This window comes from Portunus trituberculatus, chromosome 24 (assembly GCF_017591435.1).
Source record: "Portunus trituberculatus isolate SZX2019 chromosome 24, ASM1759143v1, whole genome shotgun sequence".
Taxonomy (NCBI): Eukaryota; Metazoa; Arthropoda; class Malacostraca; order Decapoda; family Portunidae; genus Portunus; species Portunus trituberculatus.
This window is the reverse complement of record NC_059278.1, coordinates 13,962,084-13,989,055: the sequence shown is the minus strand read 5'-3', so window position 1 is coordinate 13,989,055 and position 26,972 is coordinate 13,962,084. Positions and strand designations below refer to the sequence as shown.

General features: G+C 43.0%; 2 protein-coding genes and 2 pseudogenes across 2 annotated transcripts; 2 read left to right on the top strand and 2 right to left on the bottom strand.

Annotated features, from left to right (window-relative positions):
• Positions 1 to 815: 815 nt before the first annotated feature.
• Positions 816 to 1,499, bottom strand: LOC123508184 (protein ZBED8-like). Its single transcript, XM_045261716.1, has one exon. It carries the CDS (start codon positions 1,497 to 1,499, stop codon positions 816 to 818), a length of 684 nt encoding a protein of 227 aa, XP_045117651.1.
• Positions 1,500 to 11,377: 9,878 nt separating this feature from the next.
• LOC123508004 lies at positions 11,378 to 13,499 on the bottom strand (annotated as a pseudogene).
• A 6,055-nt stretch (positions 13,500 to 19,554) lies between these two features.
• Positions 19,555 to 21,282, top strand: LOC123508002 (annotated as a pseudogene).
• A 1,448-nt stretch (positions 21,283 to 22,730) lies between these two features.
• On the top strand, positions 22,731 to 24,651 carry LOC123508003 (actin, clone 302-like). The gene is made up of 3 exons (XM_045261351.1): positions 22,731 to 22,873; positions 23,022 to 23,159; positions 23,273 to 24,651. Exons 2-3 carry the CDS (start codon positions 23,034 to 23,036, stop codon positions 24,251 to 24,253), a joined length of 1,107 nt encoding a protein of 368 aa, XP_045117286.1. The 5' UTR covers positions 22,731 to 22,873; positions 23,022 to 23,033; the 3' UTR covers positions 24,254 to 24,651.
• Positions 24,652 to 26,972: the final 2,321 nt, after the last annotated feature.

Here is a 26,972-nt window from a genome sequence, read left to right as displayed (position 1 = left end):
TCTCATGTCGATGAGATCTTTCTTGATACTGCCGTCATCATCAACATCTTCCAAATTCTGCATGAAAGGGTTCAAGATCCAGTTATTACAGGCTCGCAACTCTCCACACGAGAAGTAGCCATCAAAGGAAGTACACAGCATTTGCATATGTTCAACAATTTTTGCAACAAAGTCTGGAAGCAGGGTAGAATTTTCCGTGACTGTCTCTTCCAGGCAGGGGAAATTTACCAAATTCCCCATCTTCACACGCTTTATCCACAAGACAAGTTTTACCTTGAATGCAGCCAATTTCTCGCTTGCAGTCACAATGTTAAGTCCCCTTCCCTGCAGAGAGAGATTGAGTTCATTGAGTGCTGAAAACACATCAGCCAAGTAGGAAAGTATTTGAACAAAACTAGGTTCATTGAAATATATGGTCAGATCTTGCACCCATTCACGGAGAAACTGGTGAATTTCTCCTCTCAGTTCAAACACAGGAGATAGCACACGACCACGTGACAGCCACCTCACTTCAGTGTGGTACAAAAGCACAGTGTGTCTGGCCCATTTCCTCACAAAGTGACTGAAACAATCGATGATTCAAAGCCCGGCTGCGAATCAAGTTCACAGCCTTAACACAAACATCCAGAGTTTTCTTCAGATCTGAAGACAATGTCTTTGATGCAAGACCGTGACGATGAAGAAAGCAATGAGTGATTTTCTGATTAGGAATTTCTTTCCTCATTAATGCAGCAAACCCAGAACGACTGCCTAGCATGGCTGGTGCACCATCGGTACATATTGAACCAATTCTGTCAAGATGAAGTTACTTTTTTTTAGAAGAATCCTTGCATATTATTAAACACATCTTTAGCCTGTGCAATTGTCTTCAGGGACTGACAGAAGAGAAAACTTTCTTCCACCTTTTTTTCTTTCACGTAGCGAACTACTGCCAATAGCTGACAACAGTTGGATACATCTGTTGATTCATCAACTTGTAGGCTAATCTTGACTGGACTATCCTTGATGTCAGCTACAACTTGTTCCAGGATGTCACCACTCATGTCGATGATTCGGTTATGGATCACATCATTTGACACAGACACTTGGAGTTTCTTCTCAGCTTCCTTGCCGAGAACAATCTTTGCCATTTCAAGGGCACATGGTTTGATCAATTCCTCACCAACTGTATGGGGTTTCTTTGATTTAGCAATATGGTATGCAATTTCATATGAAGCACGCGGTAAAGGTTTCTCTGTTGGTGAAAATCCATATGTCGGCAATGTGCCAACCTGATCAAACCTAGCTCTTTTGTCCCTTAATGTCACAATATCATTTCCTGCATCCCTACCATCATGTTTGTTCTTGAAATGTTCGTCAAGCTTTGATGGTTTCAAATTCGCATTAGAGAAGAGTGTGATGCACAGGATACACTGTGGACGTTGTGTTCCATCCTTCTCTGTAGCACAGGTGAAGCCAAAGTTAACATATTCGTCATTCCACTTTCGTTTCTTCGACATGCTGAAGACAAATCTGGAAATCAAGAAACATTTATGAATAGGTGTTTTCTTCTATTTTTTATGATTTGGAACCAATATATATGATGGAAAAAGTGAAATACATGGTTTTAACCAGTAGATTTGTAGGCATCACAATACATTCTATGAAAATACTGCAGTGACTACACCGCTGTAGTTGATGATCGATGTTACGTACAACGTATCGCCCGTTGAAATATGTATTGTAAAGAAAGCAAAAATACACAGAAACAAAACACAACGAAACTAGTCTTCTACACTATTTTATATGTATCGATAAGAAAAAAATATTAAAACAGGGAGACCATAACTCACTTAAGCAGAAGAATATACGTGTTGATTGCGCGGGTGGGCTGAGTGGTCACTGGTGTGGTGATACATGAGGATAACAGTGTTGCCAAATCGTTTTGACGAAAATATGCTAGACTTGTTTCGGAATTATGCTAACTTTACAAAAATATGCTAAATGGAATATATAATTATGCTAAAATTATGCTAACTCACTTTTCGCTTACTATGATGACCGAGTGGTATAATAAAACTAAAGTGCACAGTATTTTACATAATTTAATGAAAACTGAACTCATATGCAGCATTTTGTACTAAAAAAAAAAAAAAAGCAAGCTAGATTCTCTAACTAAAACATAAGAAAAATTATTTTGCCGTTTGAAACATTTTAACATTGTTTTTGTGTTCCCTTATAAATTACTGACGAATGCAGGTACCGGTGCCAGATAATTTTGAGCTTAGAAATAAAAGTATATAATTATTTCTCTGGCTTAAACAAATTCAGCTAATTATCGCTCAATAGCCTTCAGGGAGGGTGTGCAAGTGAAAAAAAAAAAATAATAATAGGCTAGCTCTTTAACACTCTGACTACTGATCATCATCATTATGCCACTGAGGGAAGATATTCTTTCCCATAGCTTTCAACATGGCTCCTGATGGCTCAAATTTTATACACTGACTTTGTCTGATTCCCTCTCCACTTACTATTTCATTTGCCAGAGTGGTGTTCTTAAGTTGTTTTTTTTCAAGGTTACCATAGAAAATATTCTCTCACAGTCTGCATTAGATACTGGTATGGTTAACAATGCTTTAGCAAGAATGAAGAAGAGGAATGGAGGGAGGACGGCAGTACCGATTGTACAGGATTTGGACAGGTTGGGAATGTACGATCGATGAATGAAGTAAGCATTGATAATGCGGCAAGGTATATTTTATAAGTATTTATTTCACTTTTTTATCGATAAGTCAATTTTTCTTGCATTGATAATACTGGAAAATATTAAATAAAACAGAATGTAAGGAAAATGCTAAACTTTATGCCCAAAATAGCAAAATTATGCTAGAATTATGCTAAATGATCAATTATGCTAGAAATTATGCTAGACACTAAATTGGAGGCGAAATAATGCTAAAAGCATTATTTAATGCTAAATTTGGTAACACTGGAGGATAACCTCCCTCTCTCTGTGCTGCGTACGTGTCCTATACTCGTCCTTTCCTCGTTCATTCAAATCACATACGTGTACCCTGTACTCAAGTTTGTTGCAACTTTATCCCTACCGAAACAATAACTTACTCCCAATGAGATCTAATAGCACTAGTTTAGGAGGTGCTGTGAACCTTCCATTAAAGTTAGTTGTGATCTCGTTGAATGTTTCCCTTTGTGTCTCACAACTCAAGGGGGTAGTCACAGCCTACCCTCTAAAGACAGCTCTCCTTCTTCACACAAAACTACATGCACTTACCACACATACACCCTTCACTCCAAATCAAAATTTAAAAGAAAAATGGGACCCAAAATAAACAACGCCTCGGAGTCCCCTCTGGGAGGGGACCAAAATGTCCCCAGGTCGGACACCTCTCCTGTTGAAGACCACAAATGCCTTGACACCTCCCTCAACTTTTTCTACATTAACTTCTGCAACATTCGCGGTCTTAGATCTAATTTTCAATCTGTGGAACACCACCTCTCCTCTACTAAACCTCATCTTCTTTTCCTCACCGAAACACAGCTGTCTGAGGCAACTGACAGTAGCCCCTTCTCTGTTCCCTCCTACTTTCTCTATTCTCATTTTCATTCCAAAGCTGGATGTTGCGTCTATGTACGCAACGACTTAACTTGCTCTCGTGCCCACGCTCTTGAGTCTTCCGAATTTTCCACCATCTGGCTACGACTTAACAGTCACTCTCAAACTAAATTCATCTGTGCTGTTTATCTCTCCCTAACTCTTCTGACTATAGTAATTTCTTCGACTACTTAACTTCTAAAGTGGAGCACATTCTGTCCCTCTACCCTTTCGCTGAGATTTCCATTCTTGGAGATTTCAATGTTCACCACCAGCTTTGGCTTTCCTCTCCCTTCACTGACCACCCTGGTGAACTAGCCTTCAACTTTGCTATCCTCCATGACCTAGAGCAACTGGTGCAACACCCTACTCGTATTCCTGACCGTCTTGGAGACACGCCCAACATTCTTGATCTCTTCCTCACCTCTAACCCTTCTGCTTATGCTGTCACCCTTTCATCTCCGTTGGGCTCCTCCGATCACAATCTCATTTCTGTATCTTGTCCTATTTTTCCAATCCTCCGCAGGATCCCCAAAGCGAAGGTGCCTCTGGCGTTTTGCCTCTGCCAGTTGGGGGACCTGAGGAGGTATTATGCTGATTTTCCTGGAATGATTATTGCTTCCGTGTCAGAGACCCATCTCTTTGTGCTGAACGCATAACAGAGGTGTTAGTATCTGGCATGGAGGCGTACATTCCTCATTCTTTTCTCAACCTAAACCTTCTAAACCTTGGTTTAACTCAGCCTGTTCTCGTGCTATACATGATAGAGAGGTTGCCCACAAAAGGTACTTGAGCCTTCCATCTCCTGAATCTCATGCACTTTATATCTCTGCCCGGAATCATGCCAAGTCTGTTCTTCAACTTGCCAAACACTCTTTCATAAATAGGAAATGTCAAAATCTTTCAAACTCAAACTCTCCTCGTGACTTCTGGCATCTAGCCAAAAACATCTCAAATAACTTCACTTCTTCATCTTTCCTCCTTTATTTCATCCTGATGGCACCACTGCCATCTCTTCTGTCTCTAAAGCTGAACTCTTTTCTCAAACCTTTGCTCACAACTCCACCTTGGACGATTCTGGGCTTGTCCTCCTCTCCTCCTCCCTCTGACTATTTCATGTCTACAATCAAAATTCTTCGTAATGATGTTTTCCATGCCCTTGCTGGCCTAAACCCTCGGAAGGCTTATGGACCTGATGGGGTCCCTCCTATTGTTCTCAAAAACTGTGCTTCTGTGCTTGCACCTTGCCTGGCCAAACTCTTCCAACTTTGTCTATCGACTTCTACCTTTCCTTCCTGCTGGAAGTTCGCCTACATTCAGCCTGTTCCTAAAAAGGGTGACCGTTCTAACCCCTCAAACTACCGTCCTATAGCTTTAATCTCTTGCTTGTCTAAAGTTTTGAATCTATCCTGAATAGGAAGATTCTCAAACATCTGTCACTTCACAATCTTCTGTCTGATCGCCAGTATGGCTTCCGTCAAGGTCGCTCTACTGGTGATCTTCTGGCTTTCCTTACTGAGTCTTGGTCATCCTCTTTTAGAGATTTCGGTGAAACTTTTGCTGTTGCGTTAGACATATCAAAAGCTTTTGATAGAGTCTGGCATAAAGCTTTGATTTCAAAACTGCCCTCTTACGGCTTCTATCCTTCTCTCTGCAACTTTATCTCAAGTTTCCTTTCCGACCGCTCTATTGCTGCTGTGGTAGACGGCTACTGTTCTTCTCCTAAACCTATTAATAGTGGTGTTCCTCAGGGTTCTGTCCTGTCACCCACTCTCTTTCTATTATTCATTAATGACCTTCTTAACCAAACTTCTTGCCCTATCCACTCCTACGCTGATGATACCACCCTACATCTTTCCACGTTCTTTCAGAGACGTCCAACCCTTCAGGAAATTAACAGATCACGCGGGGACGCCACGGAACGCCTGACTTCCGATCTTTCTAAGATTTCCGATTGGGGCAGAGAAAATCTAGTAGTTTTCAATGCCTCAAAACTCAATTCCTCCATCTATCAACTCGACACAACCTTCCAGACAACTATCCCTCTTCTTCAATGACACTCAACTGTCTCCTCTTCCACAATGAATATCCTCGGTCTGTCCTTTGCTCATAATCTTAACTGGAAACTTCACATCTCATCTCTTGCTAAAACAGCTTCTATGAAGTTAGGTGTTCTGAGGCGTCTCCGCCAGTTTTTCTCGCCCCTCCAACTGCTTACTCTGTATAAGGGCCTTATCCGTCCCTGTATGGAGTACTCTTCGCATGTTTGGGGGGGTTCCAGTCACACAGCTTTGCTTGATAGGGTGGAATCGAAAGCTCTTCGTCTCATCAACTCCCCTCCTCTGACTAACTGTCTTCAGTCTCTTTCTCACCGCCGAAATGTTGCATCCCTTTCTATATTTTATCGGTATTTTCATGGTAACTGTTCTACTGATCTTGCTAACTGCATGCCTCCCCTCCTCCTGCGGCCACGCTGCACAAGGCTTTCTTCTTCCTCTCATCCCTATCCTGTCCAACTCTCTAATGCAAGAGTTAACCAGTACGCTCAATCATTCATCCCTTTCACTGGTAAATTCTGGAACTCCGTGGTACAGTGGAACCATGCGTGCTTTGGTATCCAAGGGGTCTCCAAGCGCACGGGTTCGAATCCTGTCCACGGTCTGAGTGCAGGTTGGGCTTCCTCACTCAGGGCAACGGTTTCCTAGCGGGTGGGCTTTGAGATAGGATACCCTAAAAAGTATCCCCTTTAGCCCATAAATTCCCGTGAAACTTGTCTTCTTTTAAGAGGGAGGTATCGAGGCATTTGCTCCCCTAATTCTGGCTGACGGTTTTGGCACTTTTTCTACTCTTTGGAGAGCCAGCGCTCAAGTGGGCTTTTTTATAACTTTCTTTTTTTTGCCCTTGGCTGGCCCTCTTCCCTACGTAAAAAAAAAAAAAAAAAAAAAATTAGGAAAATAGATTTAGGTGTATCTCTTCGAACACTGTTTAAGAAGTTTAAGCAAAAAGATTTTTTCTTTTTTTCAGGAAAAAATATAAAGCGTAGGGAAAAACATATTTTCTTAAATTTTTCACAGGTATCCTCGCACCCCTTAGGAACCAGGCTCACACTCCCTAGGGTGTGAGCACCCCCAGTTAAGAACCCCTGACTTAGAGGAAGTTAGGATCGATTTAAATTACTTTATCCTTCCATCGAGATTTAAGAAATAGATTGATTGATTGATACATTTATTGTTGACTTGATAAATAAATACAACAAAGGAGGAGGATGGACCTTGCCACCCACCCCCTGGGCAAAGACTTAAGGTTAAAGTATAAAAAATATAACACTAGACAGTATACCTAACAAGAATACAAGTACTTCAATAAATAAATACAGATAATGCACACCTTATTGCCTAAACATCCTACAGTATGGGGGCAAACTGAGGATATTCCCCGAGTATATCCCTGTGAGTACTGGTTGAGTCTAGGAGATGGACAATGAGGCTATACAAGTCATGTTGACCTTGTGGTCTAAATTTAGCAATGAGAGGACATTCCATGATATAGTGACGCAGAGTGTGTTCCCTTGGTGCAGCACACAGCACACACCAGGAGAAGCACTGACTTCCCAAAAGTATTTGTAGCCTAATCTGAGCCTCATTGCCACCCTGTCGTGTGATGCAGTGTGTCTCCCGTAGGTGTAAGCACAGCTCTGGGAGACACGTGCATAGTGAAGACTAGTGCTACTGCCCCTATGGCAACAAAGCTCCAACTGATCACTAATGCTACTATGTACAAAGTCCTTAATGCTACTCTTAACATAACCTAGAGTGTACTCAGTGCCAGGGTCCACTGGGTCATCTTGGAGGGCACACTGAGCAAGGCGGTCTGCTTTTTCATTTAGCGGGATACCCACATGAGACCGTATCCAGGTGAAATGAACCGTGGCACCGGCACCTTCTAGGATGTGGATGAGATCAAGACACTTATTTAAGAAATAGGGGTTACTTGTCTTGAGTGAATAGAGGAAGCGTCATTATCTTACAACATACTGTAGAGAAATCTTTTATATATATATATATATATATATATATATATATATATATATATATATATATATATATATATATATATATATATATATATATATATATATATATATATCACGCACCATGCATATATATAGTCTATGTATTTGATTTTTTTACAATATGGTGGACTATATTAGGTTAAGTTGGACGATATATGTTATTTGAAGTATTGGAGGAATGGATGGCAGTGACAGCCTGGAATTACTTTATAAGAGGTCACCATGGACCCAGCACATCGAGCTGCTGCTCCGCTGCACTTTGCGACTTTGTGACTTCGCTGCACATGAATTTCGAAGTCGCAAGGTGGAAAATTCCAAATATTTCGGAATAAGCAGTCACACCGGCAATTTTCTGTCACTTTGAACAGGAACAAAGACGGTTTTTTTTTTTTTATTTATTTATTTTTTTTTTTTTTTTTTAAGGAATTGCTGAAGTTGGAGAAGATGAGCCAGGAGGACACGCAGGAGATGAAGGAAGAGGATCTGTAGATATTAGTTCTGGGAACCGCCACCAGTACAGGACTTTGTCACGTAGGACTAGAGCTCTTCTGAGGAAAGACAAGGAGAGGTATGTCAGGGGTCTCGCTAGGGATGTAGAGTGTCATTGAAATGCTAATGACTTCCAACCTACCTATCGAGCCCTGAAGAAACTCCGCTCCAAGTCTACATCTCAGGCGAGTACTATTAGAACAGCAGATGGTCGCCTCGTATCGGACGCAGATGGGCAGATGGTTCGTTGGGCTGAGTACTTTGAGCAACTGTTCACGGTGGATCCTCCAAGTGGACAGCTCCAAACTGCAATGTTGGATGCTGATCCATCCATTGACGAAACTGCACCCTCCATTGATGATGTCAAAGAGGCTGTGGCAAAGTTGAGGGGTGGAAAGGCAGCTGGAATCTGTAACATCAGTGTGGGGCTACTCAAAGCAGGGTGTGAGGCCATGATCCGTGGGTTGCATGCTGTCTTGAATGCTTTATGGCATTCAGGTACCATTCCCCATGATCGGAAAAAGGGATTGGTCATCCCTATCTGGAAGGGGTAAAGGGACCATCAGAATAGCAACAACTACCGCGGTATAACACTGCTCAGCGTACCAGTCAAGGTGCTTGCCCATCTGCTGTTGATGCGTATCCGTAGTCACCTATTGAAACACCAGAGACCTGAACAGTCTGGATTCACGCCCGGTAAGTCAACAACTGACCGGTTCCTAGTGCTATGTGTACTGATGGAGCGCCGACCTGTTTCAACAAGGGATGCTTGTAGCCTATGTCAATCTCAAGAAGACGTTTGATTCAGTGCATCGAAAGACATTCTGGAATCATCTGCGTCTCCATGGGATTCCTGCAAGGATTATTGGTCTATTAACTGGCCTCTACTCAGGGACTGTGAGTGCTGTGAAGTATGGAGAGGGCGTGTCCAGCTTCTTTCCTGTGAATACGGGAGTGAGGCAGGGATGCGTGCTTGCTCCATCACTTTTCAACACTTGCATGGACTGGGTACCAGGCAAAGTTGTTGACCAAAGTCATTGTGGAGCATCTGTCGGCAATACTGAGATTACAGATCTTGTTTTTGCCGATGATGCAGTAATCTTTGCTGAGTCACTGGAGGTTCTGGGAATGGCTCTAGAGGCACTGCACGAGGAGGCGAAGCCCTTGGGACTCCAGGTTTCCTGGCCTAAGGTTCAGGTGTCTGGAGGCTTACTGGATGAAACAGGAAAATCTGTCCATGCGTGTGGTGAGGACATTCAAATCTCGGAAAATTTCATATACCTTGGTAGTGTAATGTATAACGACGGTGGGTCGAGCCAGGAAGTTATACGGCGGATTGGCCTGGCCCACGGCGTTATGGACTCGCTCAACACGAGTATTTGGCGTCATCAGTACCTGTGTAGATGGACAAAGATTCTGCTCTTCAAGTTGCTGGTGATCCCTGTCTTACTTTACGGTTGTGAGACATGGACGCTGAACACCGATCTGAAGAGGTGAATTGATGTCTTTGGTACTAAATGCCTTCGCAGGATCATGGGGTACCGCTGGTATGACTTTGTGTAAAATCAGCGATTGTTCCGTAAGACTGATTCGAGGCCAATTACCAGCATAGTCCGTCAACGCCAACTGCGACTATATGGGCATGTGGCAGGCTACCCTGAAGCAAATCCTGCATATCAGGTTGTCTCTGAAAGGGATGACCCAACATGAAGGAGGACAAGGGGACATCCACAGAAGTCGTTGCTGCAACAAGTTGATGCCTCTTGCTGGGAGTTGCTTAGCACGGGAGAGGAGCCTGCATGGAGACTCGCCAGGTGTGACCACCCGGAGTGGTGCCATAGGATAGGCAAGGCGATGCTTCCCCGGCGTATGCCGCCCCTCCCTCCCCCGTGATTGATTGATGATATGTTCTAACTACAAAAAAAAATAATAATGATGGTAATAAGTATGTGTTTCTCTGCCTTATAAAAGCATATTACTGTTATTGCGGTAAAGTTTACTTTGTAGCTAATTCATTAGAACACCTTTGAAAAAAAACAGGGACGCACTCACAATGTCGCAATTAGGTTGCACTGAAGGGGGCCAAAAATCGAAATATAAAAGTCATAGTTCCACCAGATCTGACGGTAAAATTGCCAAGTCAATATCGCATCTGGAAAAAAAAAAAAAAAAAAAAAAAAAATATATATATATATATATATATATATATATATATATATATATATATATATATATATATATATATATATATATATATATATATATATATATATATATATATATATATATATATATATATATATATATATATATATATATATATATATATATATATATATATATATATATATATATATATATATATATATATATATATATATATATATATAATTTACGCCCAGCTTTGCATGGGTGGACAGGAATAGGAACCCAAAATAAAGAGGCATTCAATGTTCGGATAAAAGATGGCCAGAAAATCAATGTGCCTCACTGGACAGGGGTTAAGACTCTCTTAATTAAGTCCAACACTATTTTTGAAGAATCTTTGAAAATTTTCCGAAATCACTATGTGGTAATATTGATTATGAAGCCACATGGAAATGTAATATGTATTCAGTATTTTGAGTAGTCTTTACTTGCGTCATGATTGTTTGTCAAAAAGTTAATATTGTAGCAAAGGAGTTTGAAAGACAAACGCTCTGAGATTTATCACAATTTTATCTTCTGAGACTGAGAGGTAGCTTCTAATAGCAGTAAGTGCTCACTGCACTTCTGCTGGTAGGTACCAACATATAGGACTTTGCATTACTTTAATTTGATTTACTTGCACGTGGATCTCAAGGATTTATTAGCGTGATTAACAAAACTTCTACATTATTCAAAAGGAGAAAAAGTTTTAAATGAACCCAGTTAATCATACATGTCTATTGCCTTTGAAGATTAAATAGTAGTAGTGAGAAAGCAAAGCAAGGAATCTAGAGAAGCTTCTAGTCTATACTACTCAGAGCAAAGAGTTTTTAATACCCCAGCTCAAATTCTAGATGCTCTGAATGTCATCATCAAGATTTCAAGTGTTTCGAGCTTGGTTTCGAGTCACGAAGAAGAATTACAAGTTTTGGAGCGCTAATCCGAACATCGTTCAGTTTCGTCTTTTAAAGTGGTGGAGGATTGTGTGCATGTGTAAATTGTGTTTTAGACTAGAAAGAAAGTAACAAAATAACATAGGATTTATGATTTTGTTTATTCGTAAATTTACATCTCTTTGGTGTCATCAAGATAAGTTTATACAGTCAATAAAGCTCCTCTTGAAAATGAGGAAGAGAAACAACTTATGGCGTTTTTGGTAAATTATAAAAGTTTTTGTCTAGTTTGTTCATCTGAAAAGAAACTAAAAGAAATTTCTACCGAAAAATTAGAAAAAAAAAAAAAAAGCAGACGTGAAAGGTAGGTTTGAGAATCACAGAACTTCCCTTCAGCTGCCATGTGCAGCTTCCCGCCACCACGCCAGGTAAGGTCCATTTATTCATTCACTACACCATTCAGACAGAATAAGAGTGATGCTTTGATTACAAGACAAGTTTTTGCGGTATGCGCTTCCATACGCTTGCCATGGCTGAGATTAAGGGACAGAACAGTGAAATTCTTCAGCACTAGTATTTCCGTTCATGTGCTGTGTCAGCGAGTACACGGATACAGGTAGTGTCATGAGTTCATCCCTGTGCGCTTAGAAGCACTTCCTGTGGACGATGGAGGGGCCAGACTCATCGTACTCCTGCTTGCTGATCCAGAGCTGCTGGAAGGTGGAGAGGGAGGCTAGGATGGAGCCGCCGATCCAGACGGAGTACTTGCGCTCAGGGGGAGCAATGATCTTGATCTTCATGGTGGAGGGCGCCAGGGAGGTGATTTCCTTCTGCATCCTATCAGCAATGCCGGGGTACATGGTGGTGCCTCCGGACAGCACAGTGTTGGCGTACAGGTCCTTACGGATGTCCACGTCGCACTTCATGATGGAGTTGTACACGGTCTCGTGGATGCCGACGTTTTCCATACCCAGGAAGGAAGGCTGGAAGAGAGCCTCGGGCAGCGGAACCTCTCGTTGCCGATGGTGATGACCTGGCCGTCGGGAAGCTCGTAAGACTTCTCCAGGGAGGAAGACTGAACAGAGGTGGCCATTTCCTCTTCGAAGTCCAGGGCCACGTAGCACAGCTTCTCCTTGATGTCACGAACGATTTCTCGCTCGGCGGTAGTCGTGAAGGTGTGACCGCGCTCTGTCAGAATCGTCATCAGGTAGTCAGTGAGGTCACGGCCAGCCAAGTCCAGACGCAGGATAGCGTGAGGAAGGGCATATCCCTCGTAGATGGGGACAGTGTGTGAAACGCCGTCACCAGAGTCCATCACAATACCGGTGGTACGGCCGGAGGCGTACAGGGACAGCACGGCCTGAATGGAAACATACATGGCGGGAGTGTTGAAGGTTTCGAACATGATCTGGGTCATCTTTTCGCGGTTGGCCTTGGGGTTGAGGGGAGCCTCCGTCAGCAGGACTGGGTGCTCCTCTGGGGCCACACGGAGCTCATTGTAGAAAGTGTGGTGCCAGATCTTCTCCATGTCGTCCCAGTTGGTGACAATACCATGCTCGATGGGGTATTTGAGGGTCAGGATACCTCGCTTGCTCTGCGCCTCGTCACCCACGTAGGAGTCCTTCTGGCCCATGCCCACCATCACGCCCTGAAAGTAGTCACCAGGTATAGAGAGCTGGCGTGCACAGGCACATCCACGAAAGACACAACGGCAGTTTGCTGACTCTCAGACTCACGTCCGTCCAGACTTGAGCGCAAAAAATTAACTTACGTGATGGCGGGGACGGCCTACGATGGAGGGGAAGACGGCGCGGGGGGCGTCGTCGCCGGCGAAACCTGCCTTGCACATCCCGGAGCCATTGTCCACAACCAGAGCGGCAACCTCGTCGTCACACATTTTGCTGGGGTTTCTGTGGGAGTTGGTGAGTTACTGGTTTTGCAACAACCATATGAGGCAGGCAATTCTTAGAATTTATATAAATGGCAGCTAACCATTCTGTTGCTCACAAATCAACGTCTGTGGAACAAAATTTACGCTTGGTGTTGTCAAAAATTAAAAGAGACTGAGCACAACATGTAGTGGGGAGGGCGGACGCCTTGCTAACCTATAAGGTGTGGTGTTGGTGGTGGTGTCGAGTGTGGCTGGCGAGCGTGTTGTCGCGGGCAGGTGAGGGCAGTGACTGAGGTGTGTGTCGTCCTTCTCTTTGGCGTGCCCTCTGCTATTGTCTCTTATCTCTTGCCGTACACAGGAACATCACCAAATATGGTATCACTCATATTAAAAAAAAAAAAAAAAAAAAAAAACATTTACTTATCTGAGCGGATGTTGTGTCATAGCACTTTTATCTCGACGTGACGGAAGTTTCTCGGTATTCCTTCTTGTTGAGATTCTTCTGTAACTCCTTCCCTGACGATCAATGCTTTGAACACTGAAAACACAAGCAAATTTATTTATGTAACCCTTAAATAAAGATCTCAATGTACGATATATTTAAAAACATTGGCAATTACTATCTCGAAGTGGGAGGATCATATATAGGACCTACTTACGAGAGACCTCACATCGTTGCTTAAGTGTGACGCCTCCGTTGCAGAGATGAGTGGGTCAGAGTCCACAGCTTGTGTTCCCTGGTGGTCATTGAGGAACACTGGTTTGTGGAACACTACTATTTCTACGTGAAAGGAAATAAGATGAACGCACAAGTAGGAAGAGTTTTGTAGTTTTCATTCATGTTTTTGTTTATTTATCTAGTTGTTTATTTGTTTATTTATTTATTTTATTTATTTTTTTTTGTGCTATAATGCGTGAGGTGTAGTGTAAACGATGGTCAGGGAAAATATTGCTGTGCTTGTGTTGTCTACAGCGGAGTGAGCAATTTTGTGGTGGTTATTTGCAACACACACACACACACACACACACACACACACACACACACACACACACACACACACACACACGTAGTGTAGTGGTTAGCACGCTCGACTCACAATCGAGAGACCCAGGTTCAAGTCCCGGTAAGGCACGAGGTAAATGGGCAAGCCTCTTAATGTGTGGCCCCTGTTCACCTAGCAGTAAATAGGTACGGGATGTAACTCGAGGGGTTGTGGCCTCGCTTTCCCGGTGTGTGTTGTGTGTTGATGTGGTCTCAGTCCTACCCGAAGATCGGTCTATGAGCTCTGAGCTCGCTCCGTAATGGGGAAGACTGGCTGGGTGACCAGCAGACGACCGAGGTGAATTACACACACACACACACACACACACACACACACACACACCGCGTAGTGTAGTGGTTAGCACACTCGACTCACAATCGAGAGGGTCCGGGTTCAAGTCCCGGGAAGCGGCGAGGCAAATGGGCAAGCCTCTTAAAATGTGTGGCCCCTGTTCACCTAGCAGTAAATAGGTACAGGATGTAATTCGAGGGGTTGTGGCCTCGCTGCCCCGGTGTGTAGAGTGTGTTGTGGTCTCAGTCCTACCCGAAGATCGGTCTATGAGCTCTGAGCTCGTTTCGTAATGGGAAAAGGCTGGCTGGGTGACCAGCAGACGACCGTGGTGAATTACACGCACACACACACACACACACACACACACACACACACACAGGCACGCTCGACTCACAATCGAGAGGGCCGTGTTCGAATCCCGCTAAGCGGCGAGACAAATGGGCAAGCCTCTTAATGTGTGTGTGGCCCCTGTTCACCTAGCAGTAAATAGGTACGGGATGTAACTCGAGGGGTTGTGGCCTCGCTTTCCCGGTGTGTGGAGTGTGTTATGTGGTCTCAGTCCTACCCGAAGATCGGTCTATGAGACTCTGAGCTACCTCCGTAATGGGGAAGACTGGCTGGGTGACCAGCAGACGACCGAGGTGAATTACACACACACACACACACACACACACACACACACACACACACACACACACACACACACACACACACACACACACACACACACACACACGCACACACCAATATACTTAACATTATTTTCTTTAATTTTGTTATTATCAGTATTTTCTATTATCAGTATTTTATTATTATTATTATTATTATTATCATTATTATTATTATTATTATTACTATTATCATTATTATTATTATTGTTATCATCATCATCATTATTATTATCATTATCATTATCATTATTGTTATCATCATTATTATCATTATTATTATTATTATTATTATTATTATTATTATTATTATCAGTAGTAGTAGTAGTAGTAGTAGTAGTAGTAGTAATATTGTTATTATTATTGTTGTTGTTGTTGTTGTTGTAGTTGTTGTTGTTGTTGTTTTTGTTGTTCTTATTGTTGTTGTTGTTGTTGTTGTGGTGGTGGTGGTGGTGCTGGTGGGGAGTGACAGGGGTTGGTGGAGTACATAGCAAAGGTGTAATAATTTGTGGTTGATGTGGTGGTTTGGTGGTGGTGGTGGTGGTGGTGGTGGTGGGGTAGCGATGTTGGACTGGTGTGGGAGTGGTGGATGACGTGGGTGGTGGCGGGATGGCGGCAGGGTCGAGGGGTGATGTGGGACGATAGATACGGCTGGTGTGGTGGTTGTGGTGGTGATGGATGATGGATGGGCTGATTACCTAATGTAAGGCACCGCGACGAGGAATCATAGGCGACCTAAGTGCCAGATAACGGCAGATATCCAGATACGTTAAAGATAAAAAGTATTATGAATGGAACTGTATGTTAGGAATAAATCACATTTAAATGAAGTCATACAAGGTAGTTCTATTGAGCTAGAGTGTCGCCAGTCTCCCCATGAAGGTAAGCACTTTACTATCTAGGACAGTGGTTCCCAATCTTCTATCTTGTGTAAAGCAATAATATATATATATATATATATATATATATATATATATATATATATATATATATATATATATATATATATATATATATATATATATATATATATATATATATATATATATATATATATATATATATATATATATATATATATATATATATATATATATATATATATATTAATGTAAGAGAGCCACTGGGCAAGGACAACAAAATTATAAACAAGTAAAAAAAGACCCAGTTATCATTAGTTCCCATACATATATTAAATATGTAAAATGGTGAAAAACTGTCTTGAAAACCCGGGTAATTGTCTCTGTGGCCTTGCAAAATTGTCGTAGTGAGAGAGGGAAGGCGTTTCTGAATATGGGCGAGAGGCTGAAGATACTAAGTTAGAGGAGTGGCGTTAATAACACGAACAGCTTTTGATTCCACCCTGGATAAATTAGCGCGTCTTGTCCTTGACCCTTACCACCCATTACCACTCCAACCCCGAGCACCACAGATAGTTGACGCAGGTCCTCAGGTTGTGGCAATAGATCTGAAGATGCCACTAATTATGGTGAAGCTATAAGTGTTGGGTGGTGACTGTGGTGATGGGACGGGGTGATGGTGTGTGGTCAGGTGATGGCTGATGATGAATGAAATCGGAAGTTCAGAGATTATACTGCATACAATGGTGTTTGTGCCATTCTGTTTGGTTAGATGACCTTCGAGAGATAGTGTTTGTGTGTGTGTGTGTGTGTGTGTGTGTTTAGTAATTTGCAGTCATAGTAAGTTATAGTAGTAGTAGTAGTAGTAGTAGTAGTAGTCGTAGCAGCAGTAGCAGCAGTGTCAGGGAATATTAACAAAGCTAAGCATGTGACTGTGTGCTACTTTCATCACTGTTGTAATTTCTGATGCTACATGTTCGCTTTACAATTAGTCATGTAAATATCACAGTACAGTTACACGATTATCATAGTTTCATAAGAGGGGAATGTCATAACACTACTTGGCATGTAGGCACTGGCGTCCCTCGCTCCACCGGGGCCCAGTACTGTGGAGTCACGCTGTTTACCGGGTGATGTTATCAGTTAGCGATAAGACAAAGAGATTCCCACCGACTCCAGCGAGCTGCGAGAGTGTGGCGACACATACCTTGCCTTATTTGGTCATGATTTTGTGCTTCCTTCAATACCTTAATTGGGCATGTGGTGCATTGTGTTCTTATCGCTACGGAGAGATAACACAATGGTGAGTGGCGCCCCGCTTATTGTGACAGCCAAAAAATAATGGTCGGTCTATCGGCCGCAATTGTCAGTGTCCATGTATTTACGAGTTACTCTAATTGTTATTGTGATGTGACTGGGCTAAGAGTGCCACTGATGTGTGTATGTGGGATTGCTGGCCAGGCATCTTGGTGAATTACTATCATCATCATTATCATCATCATCACCATTATTACTATTGCTGTTGTTGTTGTTATTATTATTATATTACAGTTATTGTTATTGTCGTTGTTGTTGTTGTTATTGTATTTCAAGAAGAACAATGATAAAAGGTTGTATTTGAGAGAGAGAGAGAGAGAGAGAGAGAGAGAGAGAGAGAGAGAGAGAGAGAGAGAGAGAGAGAGAGAAGGGGGTGGGAGGGAGGACAGGCAGGCGGAAAAGGAAGCAAATATCACTAAGCATACCTGTCAGTGATATCAAGATTTAATATAGTTAGCTGAGAATAAGTACAGGAAATTGCATCTTAAGTCTGTCTAGATAATGAATATTGAGATACAAGGCAGGTGTTGCAGCAGGGAGGGTGCTGGGGTGGTGATCTTGAGTCTTGGGTGTGGCGGGGTGTTAATGTGAGCCCTGGGTGTGGCGAGGTGTTGGTCTGAGCCCTGGGTGTAGCGGGGCGAGGCTGTGATAGACTTTAGGAGTAGCGCGGAGAACACTATTCTTATATTGTTGGAAGCATGACAAATGCGATTCTTGACCTTTCTGGAAACTTGATAGGTGTGATACTAATAATTCTGGAAACTTGACAGGTGTAAGTCTAAGCACTCCTAGTAACTTGACAGATCCGATTCTTTTCTGGAAATTTGACTGATTTGATTCTTGATCTTTCTGGAAACTTAATAGATAGATAGGTGTGATTCTAATTCTGCAGGACGCTTGATAGGTGGGATTCTAACGCTTCTGGAAACTTGATAGGTATACTGTTTATCTATTGCTGGAAACTTGACAAGTGTGACTAACGCTGCTGGAGGTTTGACAGGTGGGATTCTAATGCTCTTGGAAACTTGACAGGTATTTATTTCCCTTGCTAGAAATTTGGCAGGTATGATACTAATGGTGGAAGAGGCTTGGGGCTTCAGTTGTTATGATGAGTACTTTAGCATATGTACGGTAGATGCAAAATTTTTTTATTCATAACGTCCAGATTTTATTATTTTCAATTGGAATTCTCAAACCAAGGTGATATTTAAACCTCAGTAGTAAAATCCTATATTCTCTTCTGCGTTGTTAGGTATGATACATAATGCGACGAAACAAGTAGCTGGCCGTGTGTGTGTGTGTGTGTGTGTGTGTGTGTGTGTGTGTGTTGCAAAAAAAACCTTACCCTATATCAAAATGACACTTCGCAGTCGCTGTACCTGTACGCAACGAATAATCAACAATTACCCTTATCCCTTCAGCAACAGTTAGCAAGGCTTAAACTTGGTTCATCATATGTCTGAGGAAACCATCCAATGAATAATGATATTGCTTCTTGCGTACGCATACCAATATATTCTCTCCCTTGCGTGCATCTTAAAATACATCAGTCCACAAGGCTTTCTTCTTCCTCTCATCCTCATTCTGTCCAACTCTGTAATGCAAATGTTAACCAATACTCTCAATCATTCATACCTTTCTCTGGTGAACTCTGGAGCTCCCTGCCTACTTTTGTATTTCCATCTTCCTATGACTTGACTTCTTTTAAGAGGAAGGTTTCGAGATATTTGTCCCTAACTTCTGGCAAATTCTTTACTGATCTTTTAGGAAACTTGCATTCGAATGGGCCTTTTTTTATTTATTTATTTTTTTGGCTAGTTTTCCTCTTGCATAAAAAAACTATATATATATTGTACAAGTGTGCTTCCCACTGCTTACTGTATGTACACATCAAGTTATGGAGTTTGTGACACCTATTACTGTGCAATGGTAGAGGCGCCATTCCTAAACACTGGCATGTGCTGCACCAAGTGTTCCATTCAAGCAGGTCGAGTATGCTCCTCCCACTTTGAGGTAGAAGGTACTACTATAACATTCTTGAAAAGGGATGTTTCTTATTTTTCCTTTTCCTGTCAAGTACATTGATTTTTCCTTCTTGTCGTCACAACGCCACGTCTTGCGATAGACAAACAGTGAGCCGAAAAGAATATTGAGTAATATTAATAACTACAAAGCAAAGCAGAAGCGTGTCACAATCACCGCAGCGTGATCACTAATACTTTTTTTTATGAAATTCTACCGGAAGATTACCATGTTTGGTGATGTTCCTGTGTTCGGCAAGAGATAAGAGACTAGAGCAGAGGGCACGCCAAAGAGAAGGACGACACACACCTCAGTCACTGCCCTCACCTGCCCGCGACAACACGCTCGCCAGCCACACTCGACACCACCACCAACACCACACCTTATAGGTTAGCAAGGCGTCCGCCCTCCCCACTACATGTTGTGCTCAGTCTCTTTTAATTTTTGACAACACCAAGCGTAACTGTTGTTCCACAGACGTTGATTTGTGAGCAACAGAATGGTTAGCTGCCATTTATATAAATTCTAAGAGTTGCCTGCCTCATATGGTTGTTGCAAGACCAGTAACTCACCAACTCCCACAGAAACCCCAGCAAAATGTGTGACGACGAGGTTGCCGCTCTGGTTGTGGACAATGGCTCCGGGATGTGCAAGGCAGGTTTCGCCGGCGACGACGCCCCCCGCGCCGTCTTCCCCTCCATCGTAGGCCGTCCCCGCCATCACGTAAGTTAATTTTTTGCGCTCAAGTCTGGACGGACGTGAGTCTGAGAGTCAGCAAACTGCCGTTGTGTCTTTCGTGGATGTGCCTGTGCACGCCAGCTCTCTATACCTGGTGACTACTTTCAGGGCGTGATGGTGGGCATGGGCCAGAAGGACTCCTACGTGGGTGACGAGGCGCAGAGCAAGCGAGGTATTCTGACCCTCAAATACCCCATCGAGCACGGTATTGTCACCAACTGGGACGACATGGAGAAGATCTGGCACCACACTTTCTACAATGAGCTCCGTGTGGCCCCAGAGGAGCACCCAGTCCTGCTGACGGAGGCTCCCCTCAACCCCAAGGCCAACCGCGAAAAGATGACCCAGATCATGTTCGAAACCTTCAACACTCCCGCCATGTATGTTTCCATTCAGGCCGTGCTGTCCCTGTACGCCTCCGGCCGTACCACCGGTATTGTGATGGACTCCGGTGACGGCGTTTCACACACTGTCCCCATCTACGAGGGATATGCCCTTCCTCACGCTATCCTGCGTCTGGACTTGGCTGGCCGTGACCTCACTGACTACCTGATGACGATTCTGACAGAGCGCGGTCACACCTTCACGACTACCGCCGAGCGAGAAATCGTTCGTGACATCAAGGAGAAGCTGTGCTACGTGGCCCTGGACTTCGAAGAGGAAATGGCCACCTCTGTTCAGTCTTCCTCCCTGGAGAAGTCTTACGAGCTTCCCGACGGCCAGGTCATCACCATCGGCAACGAGAGGTTCCGCTGCCCGAGGCTCTCTTCCAGCCTTCCTTCCTGGGTATGGAAAACGTCGGCATCCACGAGACCGTGTACAACTCCATCATGAAGTGCGACGTGGACATCCGTAAGGACCTGTACGCCAACACTGTGCTGTCCGGAGGCACCACCATGTACCCCGGCATTGCTGATAGGATGCAGAAGGAAATCACCTCCCTGGCGCCCTCCACCATGAAGATCAAGATCATTGCTCCCCCTGAGCGCAAGTACTCCGTCTGGATCGGCGGCTCCATCCTAGCCTCCCTCTCCACCTTCCAGCAGCTCTGGATCAGCAAGCAGGAGTACGATGAGTCTGGCCCCTCCATCGTCCACAGGAAGTGTTTCTAAACAAATGACTGACGATATGAGTATTGTAATGAATGTACCTGTGCTGTTTTCTGTTTTTGTTGAATGTAATTTATTGATATGATAAGAAATATATGTTGTTTAATTAAGCTTTGTCATTATGTTTTCCAAAGTTGTCTTTGCAGTTCTTACTCTTGTTTTTAGGATTGAAAAATTGCTCAAAAATATAAATATCAAGAAATATAGTAAAGGAACCTAAGCCAGCAGCAGTCGCGAGTTTGAGGGAGGGAATGGAAAAAGAAACCATAGCTCTGTCGCGCCTCAGGAATGGTGATTGCCTGGCAGATATCTCTCTCTCTCTCTCTCTCTCTCTCTCTCTCTCTCTCTCTCTCTCTCTCTCAATTAGGAAGGTTTCATACAAATAAATAGTAAAAAAATCCTAAGATCTAATCAAGATTCCTTTGTTACGGTGATCCTTTATAAATAACAGGAAAGCGTCTTGTAGGTTTTGTTTCTTCCTTTCTTTTCGTAGATCCAAGGGAATGATGTCCACCCACTATTACCCTTCCCGTGGTCCAAGCTCAAGCTGTGTGTGTGTGTGTGTGTGTGTGTATATATACATTAATCTGCTGCTAATAGAGATAATGAAACTTGAGAGCGACGCATGCAGTAGGTGGGGCATACCGCTGGTGGCTGCTTGCTCAGGGTACCGTCAATGCTTAATAAGAAACCTCGTCCAGGAAACTACATTGATAATCAGCTTTTTCTTCCATTCCGTAATTATCAACGTCAGTGATAAGTTAATAAATCGTTAATCAATCTGCCTTCACTGGGTGGTTGAGACCATGTGACCGTAGAGGGAAAAATGTACGGTAATAGTAAATTATGTGTTGGCTTCATTAGAGGAACTTACTTTTCTATTCACAATGGTAATTCACAATGTAGCTTGACTAGTGCTCTCAATGTGAACCCAAGAACAATCCTCATCAAATGTCCGAGATGTCGAAGCGTCCGAAGCAATAGCAGCAGCAGCAGCAGTATTGGTTAAATTATGTAATGGGATGTGAAAGTCAAGGTTCCTTTCATAAAAGTAAATAATAGCATAAGTAAGTGAATAAAAAGAAAATTAACAGCTTTGGGTTGGATAATTGTTCCCAGAACATGGCTAACTTTTGCTTGAGGAATTCACACGCTGGCAACAGAAGAGACAATGAACGCCATCACTCAGGATAACACATCTGATTTTTCTCTTTTATTGATGTAATTACTGCATATCAACATTCGCCTCACATTCGCATGCAGTCACTTTACCATCTACTTCAATCAACTCATCAGGTCAGATGCAATGATGATGGAAGCTTTCATGTCGCAGGAGTTGAGGCGGTTCTGTTGCCAGGGCCTGATACGCAGAATTCCAGTTCATAATCGTGTAGGGTTTGGGGAAATGGTTTTCTTTTCGGAGATGTGAGGGAATGCTTGTGACTGTAATTTTGTGTGTGTGTGTCTTGTTTCGGGTACTGTACCAATTTCCGCTAGGGGTGTCAGTTGCGTACATAGGAGAGTTTTAATCAGCAGAGTCGCGATGACTTTTTTTTTCCGGTATCGCCCACTACTTGCACGGAGATAAGGCGGTGAGTGATAAGACAGGAGCGGGAAAACGTTGTAGGTGGGAGTACAGTAAACGCCACAATCCTTGCTCTCAGACACCAGCTCTAACACCTTCACCGGTATTTTACTAAGGTAAGAAAGTAGCCATCGTTTTTACATACGTGCATAGGAAGTTGTATCCTGACAATGCTCAACATTTATTAACTCTTCTTTTGATTTAAGAGTGAGATTTGTCTTTCTGGCTGTTGCCGCAAACACAGTAAGTCACCGATTTTCACAGCACACCACCAACATGAGTGACGAAAATAAGGCAGCCTTGGTGATGGACAATGGTTCCCACTTGAGCAAAACAGGTTTCTCCGGGGACGACACCCCCCACGCCATCTTCCCCACTATTGTCGGTAATTGCCGCTTGAAGGTAAGATACACTTGACCAGTAATACTTGATAATGGAATGAATTTTTACTGAGTATGCGCAATTATGTGTTTTCCACAAAATAATGCCATACCTTGGTGACGGTCATGGATCAGGGAGATGCATACGTGGGTGAGAAGGCGCGGAGCAAGCAAGGCAACCTCATCCTGAAACACCCCATCGAGCACGGTATTGTCACCAACTGGGACGACATGGAGAAGATCTGGCACCACACTTTCTACAATGAGCTCCGTGTGGTCCCAGAGGAGCACCCAGTCCTGCTGACGGAGGCCCCTGGTAATCCCAAATCCAACCGCGAGAAGATGGCCCAGATCATGTTCGAAATGTTTAATGTTCCCGGCTTGAACGCCTGTATTCCAGCCGTGCTGTCCCTTTACGCAGCAGGCCTCACCACTGGCGTGGCACTTGACTCTGGTGACGGCGTTACACACACCGTTCCCATTTATGAGGGTTTTCCTGTTCGGAATGCCATCCAGCGCCTAGACATGGCTGGTCTTTATCTCACTGACTACCTGCTAACCATTCTGACAGAGAGAGGTTACCCTTTTGCTACCACTTCAGACCGGGACATTGTGCGTGACATCAAGGAGAAGCTGTGCTACGTTGCCCTTAACTTCGAAGAGGAAATGGCCAGATCAGAGCAGTCTACCCCTCTGGAGAAGACTTACGAGCTTCCTGACGGCCAGGTCATCACCATCGGCAACGAGAGGTTCCGCTGTCCCGAGGCTCTCTTCCACCCTTCCTTCATGGATTTGGAAAAAGTTGGTATACAAGAAACCTTATACAACTCCATCATGAAGTGTGACATGGACATCCGTAAGAACCTCTACGCCAAAATCGTGTTATCTGGAGGCAACACCACTTGTCCTGGCTTTGCTGAGAGAATGGAGAAGGAAATCACTACACTAGCGCCGTCATCTATGCAAATTAAGATCATTGCACCGCCAGAACGCGGATATTCAGTCTGGATCGGGGGGTCCATCCTGGCCTCACTTTCCACCTTCAAGCAGATGTTGATCACTAAACAAGAGTACGACGAATGTGGACCCTCAATTGTCCACAAGAAGTTCTTTTAGAATGATAAAAACATATAATTAACTAAGAAAAAAAAAAATGTACGATGCTGGACATCTGTATCCTTCTTTACGTTGATGTTTGTTTATTACAGTAATTACAGTTAATAGACTGAATATGAATGCGGGCCAAAGGGAAGGATCTGTGTCACTTGATCAGTTGATACTGTTGTGATTTAGTTCTAACGCTGATTCATGTATTGGATATGATGTGTATTGTAAGGTGTTCAGTATCACGAGATTTCTTGACATGCAGGCTTCTGACGCGTACGACATTTTTGTAATTTATTTTTCTAAGACAGTTACGGAACTTCCTACTGTGGCTTTTGTACTTAATGATGAGTGGGGTTGAGATTATTCAAATAAGATGAATCAATGAGAAATAATAAACTCAAACTATGCGTAGCCTTTCTTTTTCCCTGACAGTGATGACGGCAGCCAAGAAAATGGTTATCTTTGACTACTCGGCAGAGTCGGCAAGTCGCGTCGGCACACACACACACACACACACACACACACACATCTAGCAGTTGTCTTTCGATTATGTGGCTTCGTTGGTTACCTAGCATATAAATTGTCTAATAAAAGGCCCTAATATCAAGTACTACAACGGTGAAGGACCTGCTATAGTGATGGATTTACGATGTCCCACTAGAACTGCTAATGGTTATAATGTAAGATGAAGTGCATCCTGTAAGCAGCTGCATGTACTAGTTATGCTATACATCAAATTATCGAAGATGAATAGACAAACCTTCTTCGATACGGGCACTCCGAAAATTCCGTAGACCCGATCCAAGGATAACGTAAACGAATAGCCTCTAGGATAGCGATTAAAGTAAAGGGAATATAAGCAAAGTTTTAAGGATTAATAGCCAGGATAGAACGAGAAATAATAGATTAACAAGCTTGAAAAATTTAGGTTTGGGAAAGAAATGGGTAGGACCATATGGTTCTTTAATAGAGTGATTGATGAATGGAACGGACTCAGTAAGGAGATCGTTAGTACTTAGTCAACAGGGAACTTTAAAACAAAATCAGACACGTATGTGGATGGAGATGATAGGTGAAAATAGGTAGGTATGTTCAAGTGTTCATGTAGGAACTGTCAATGTGTACGTCTGGTGGCCAGTGGCGACGCACGAGCCACTCTGTGGTCGCCACGGCGTGGCGCTTCGCCGTGGCGCGTTTTCTGCGCCACGCCCCGTCCCCTTCGAGACCACAGCGTACGTCCCATAATAATGCTGGTCTATCTTCAATTTCTATTATAAAGTGATCAACGTCGAGTGTATTCATGGTAGCAGATAAAAAAAAACATGTCACTCGGTCCTCAAGCAAGTGCAGACTGACTGACAGTGGCAGCATGTGGCTTTGTGGCGTGGCTCGTGTGCGCGGGTCTTTGTGGTCAAAACGCGCCATGCCGTGGCGGGGATCAGCGACAGCCCGCCACATCCGCTGACCACAGACGCTCGTGTGCGCGGGAAAGCCACAAAACAATGGAAACCTATAGGAAACCACATCCCCGCTACGCCGTGGTGCTTCGCCGTGGCGCTGCAGAGTGGCTCGTGTGCTCCCGGCCTTTGGGCTTCGGCTGCAGAATTTCATCTTCAGCTTTTGAGTGGAAGTACGAATCTTATTACTGTTGATTGTGGCTGCGGCAGCGGCGCTCTGAGTGACGATGCATATTGTTACGGTTGGTTAATGTTTTATGCCATATTTAGAATCTGTGTGTATTGTAGATGTGCCTGTAATATTCCCAGTGGAATACATCGGTACATCAGTATTACTTATATGTGCTAAAGTGCCAATGCCTCTGTCTGTCCACCACTCCCAGCTGGCAGCCCTGTTAACCTTTACTGCTGTAATACTTTACCACCTAAAGATGTCCTGTCGCCTTGCACAACTTAACATTCACATGAACACCTGTAACACATAAATATGATCAAGATGAGTAATTCAGAACAATTTTTTTTTAGTTAATTTGTGAAGCATCTTCATATAATTGTGATCGTAATTAGTTTTTCTTTCAGGTGAATTGTAGAAATCACCAAAGTCATTTTGGTCTTGTAGATGTGTGGGAGACTCGGTTGCATTGGGGGGAGAATAGATGTGTCATGACTCATGAAGCTGTGGTTAGATCTCTTTTATCTTGTGTTCACCCCACCACCTGCCTGCTTACCTGCTTGTCCATCTCACTATTTTATAAGGTAGATATATAATTCCCCCTCCTTCTCCTCCTTGACCCACTTATTACCTTCTATTCACAGATGAGACACTCCAATTAATATAACACCTGTGGTTACCAGTAATGTTGATTAGGTCACTCTGTCAGGTAATTATTCAGTATTGTCATAATCAGCTGTATACAGTAACATTATTATTATTATTTTTTCAAATCAGGACAGTTTTTTTCAGTGTTGTCTCTGTTGCTTAATCTTGATTAAGTAATGGTGTCTATTTTGTTATAAACACCTCGCTTCCACTTTACAATTATGTTAGTCCTGAAAATCCAATTATATAGTGATCCATCATAGAGTGAGCTTCAGGTTAATTGAAAAAAGAGCATACATATCTATTACTTTTGCTCAATAATGAATTTTTCCACACTAATAATATATATAATATGCATATGTTTATATATATCCCATTTGGATAAACTATGTAAAATCATATTATGGAAGTGAATGAAAGCAATAAAATACAAAACAAAATAACTGTCAAA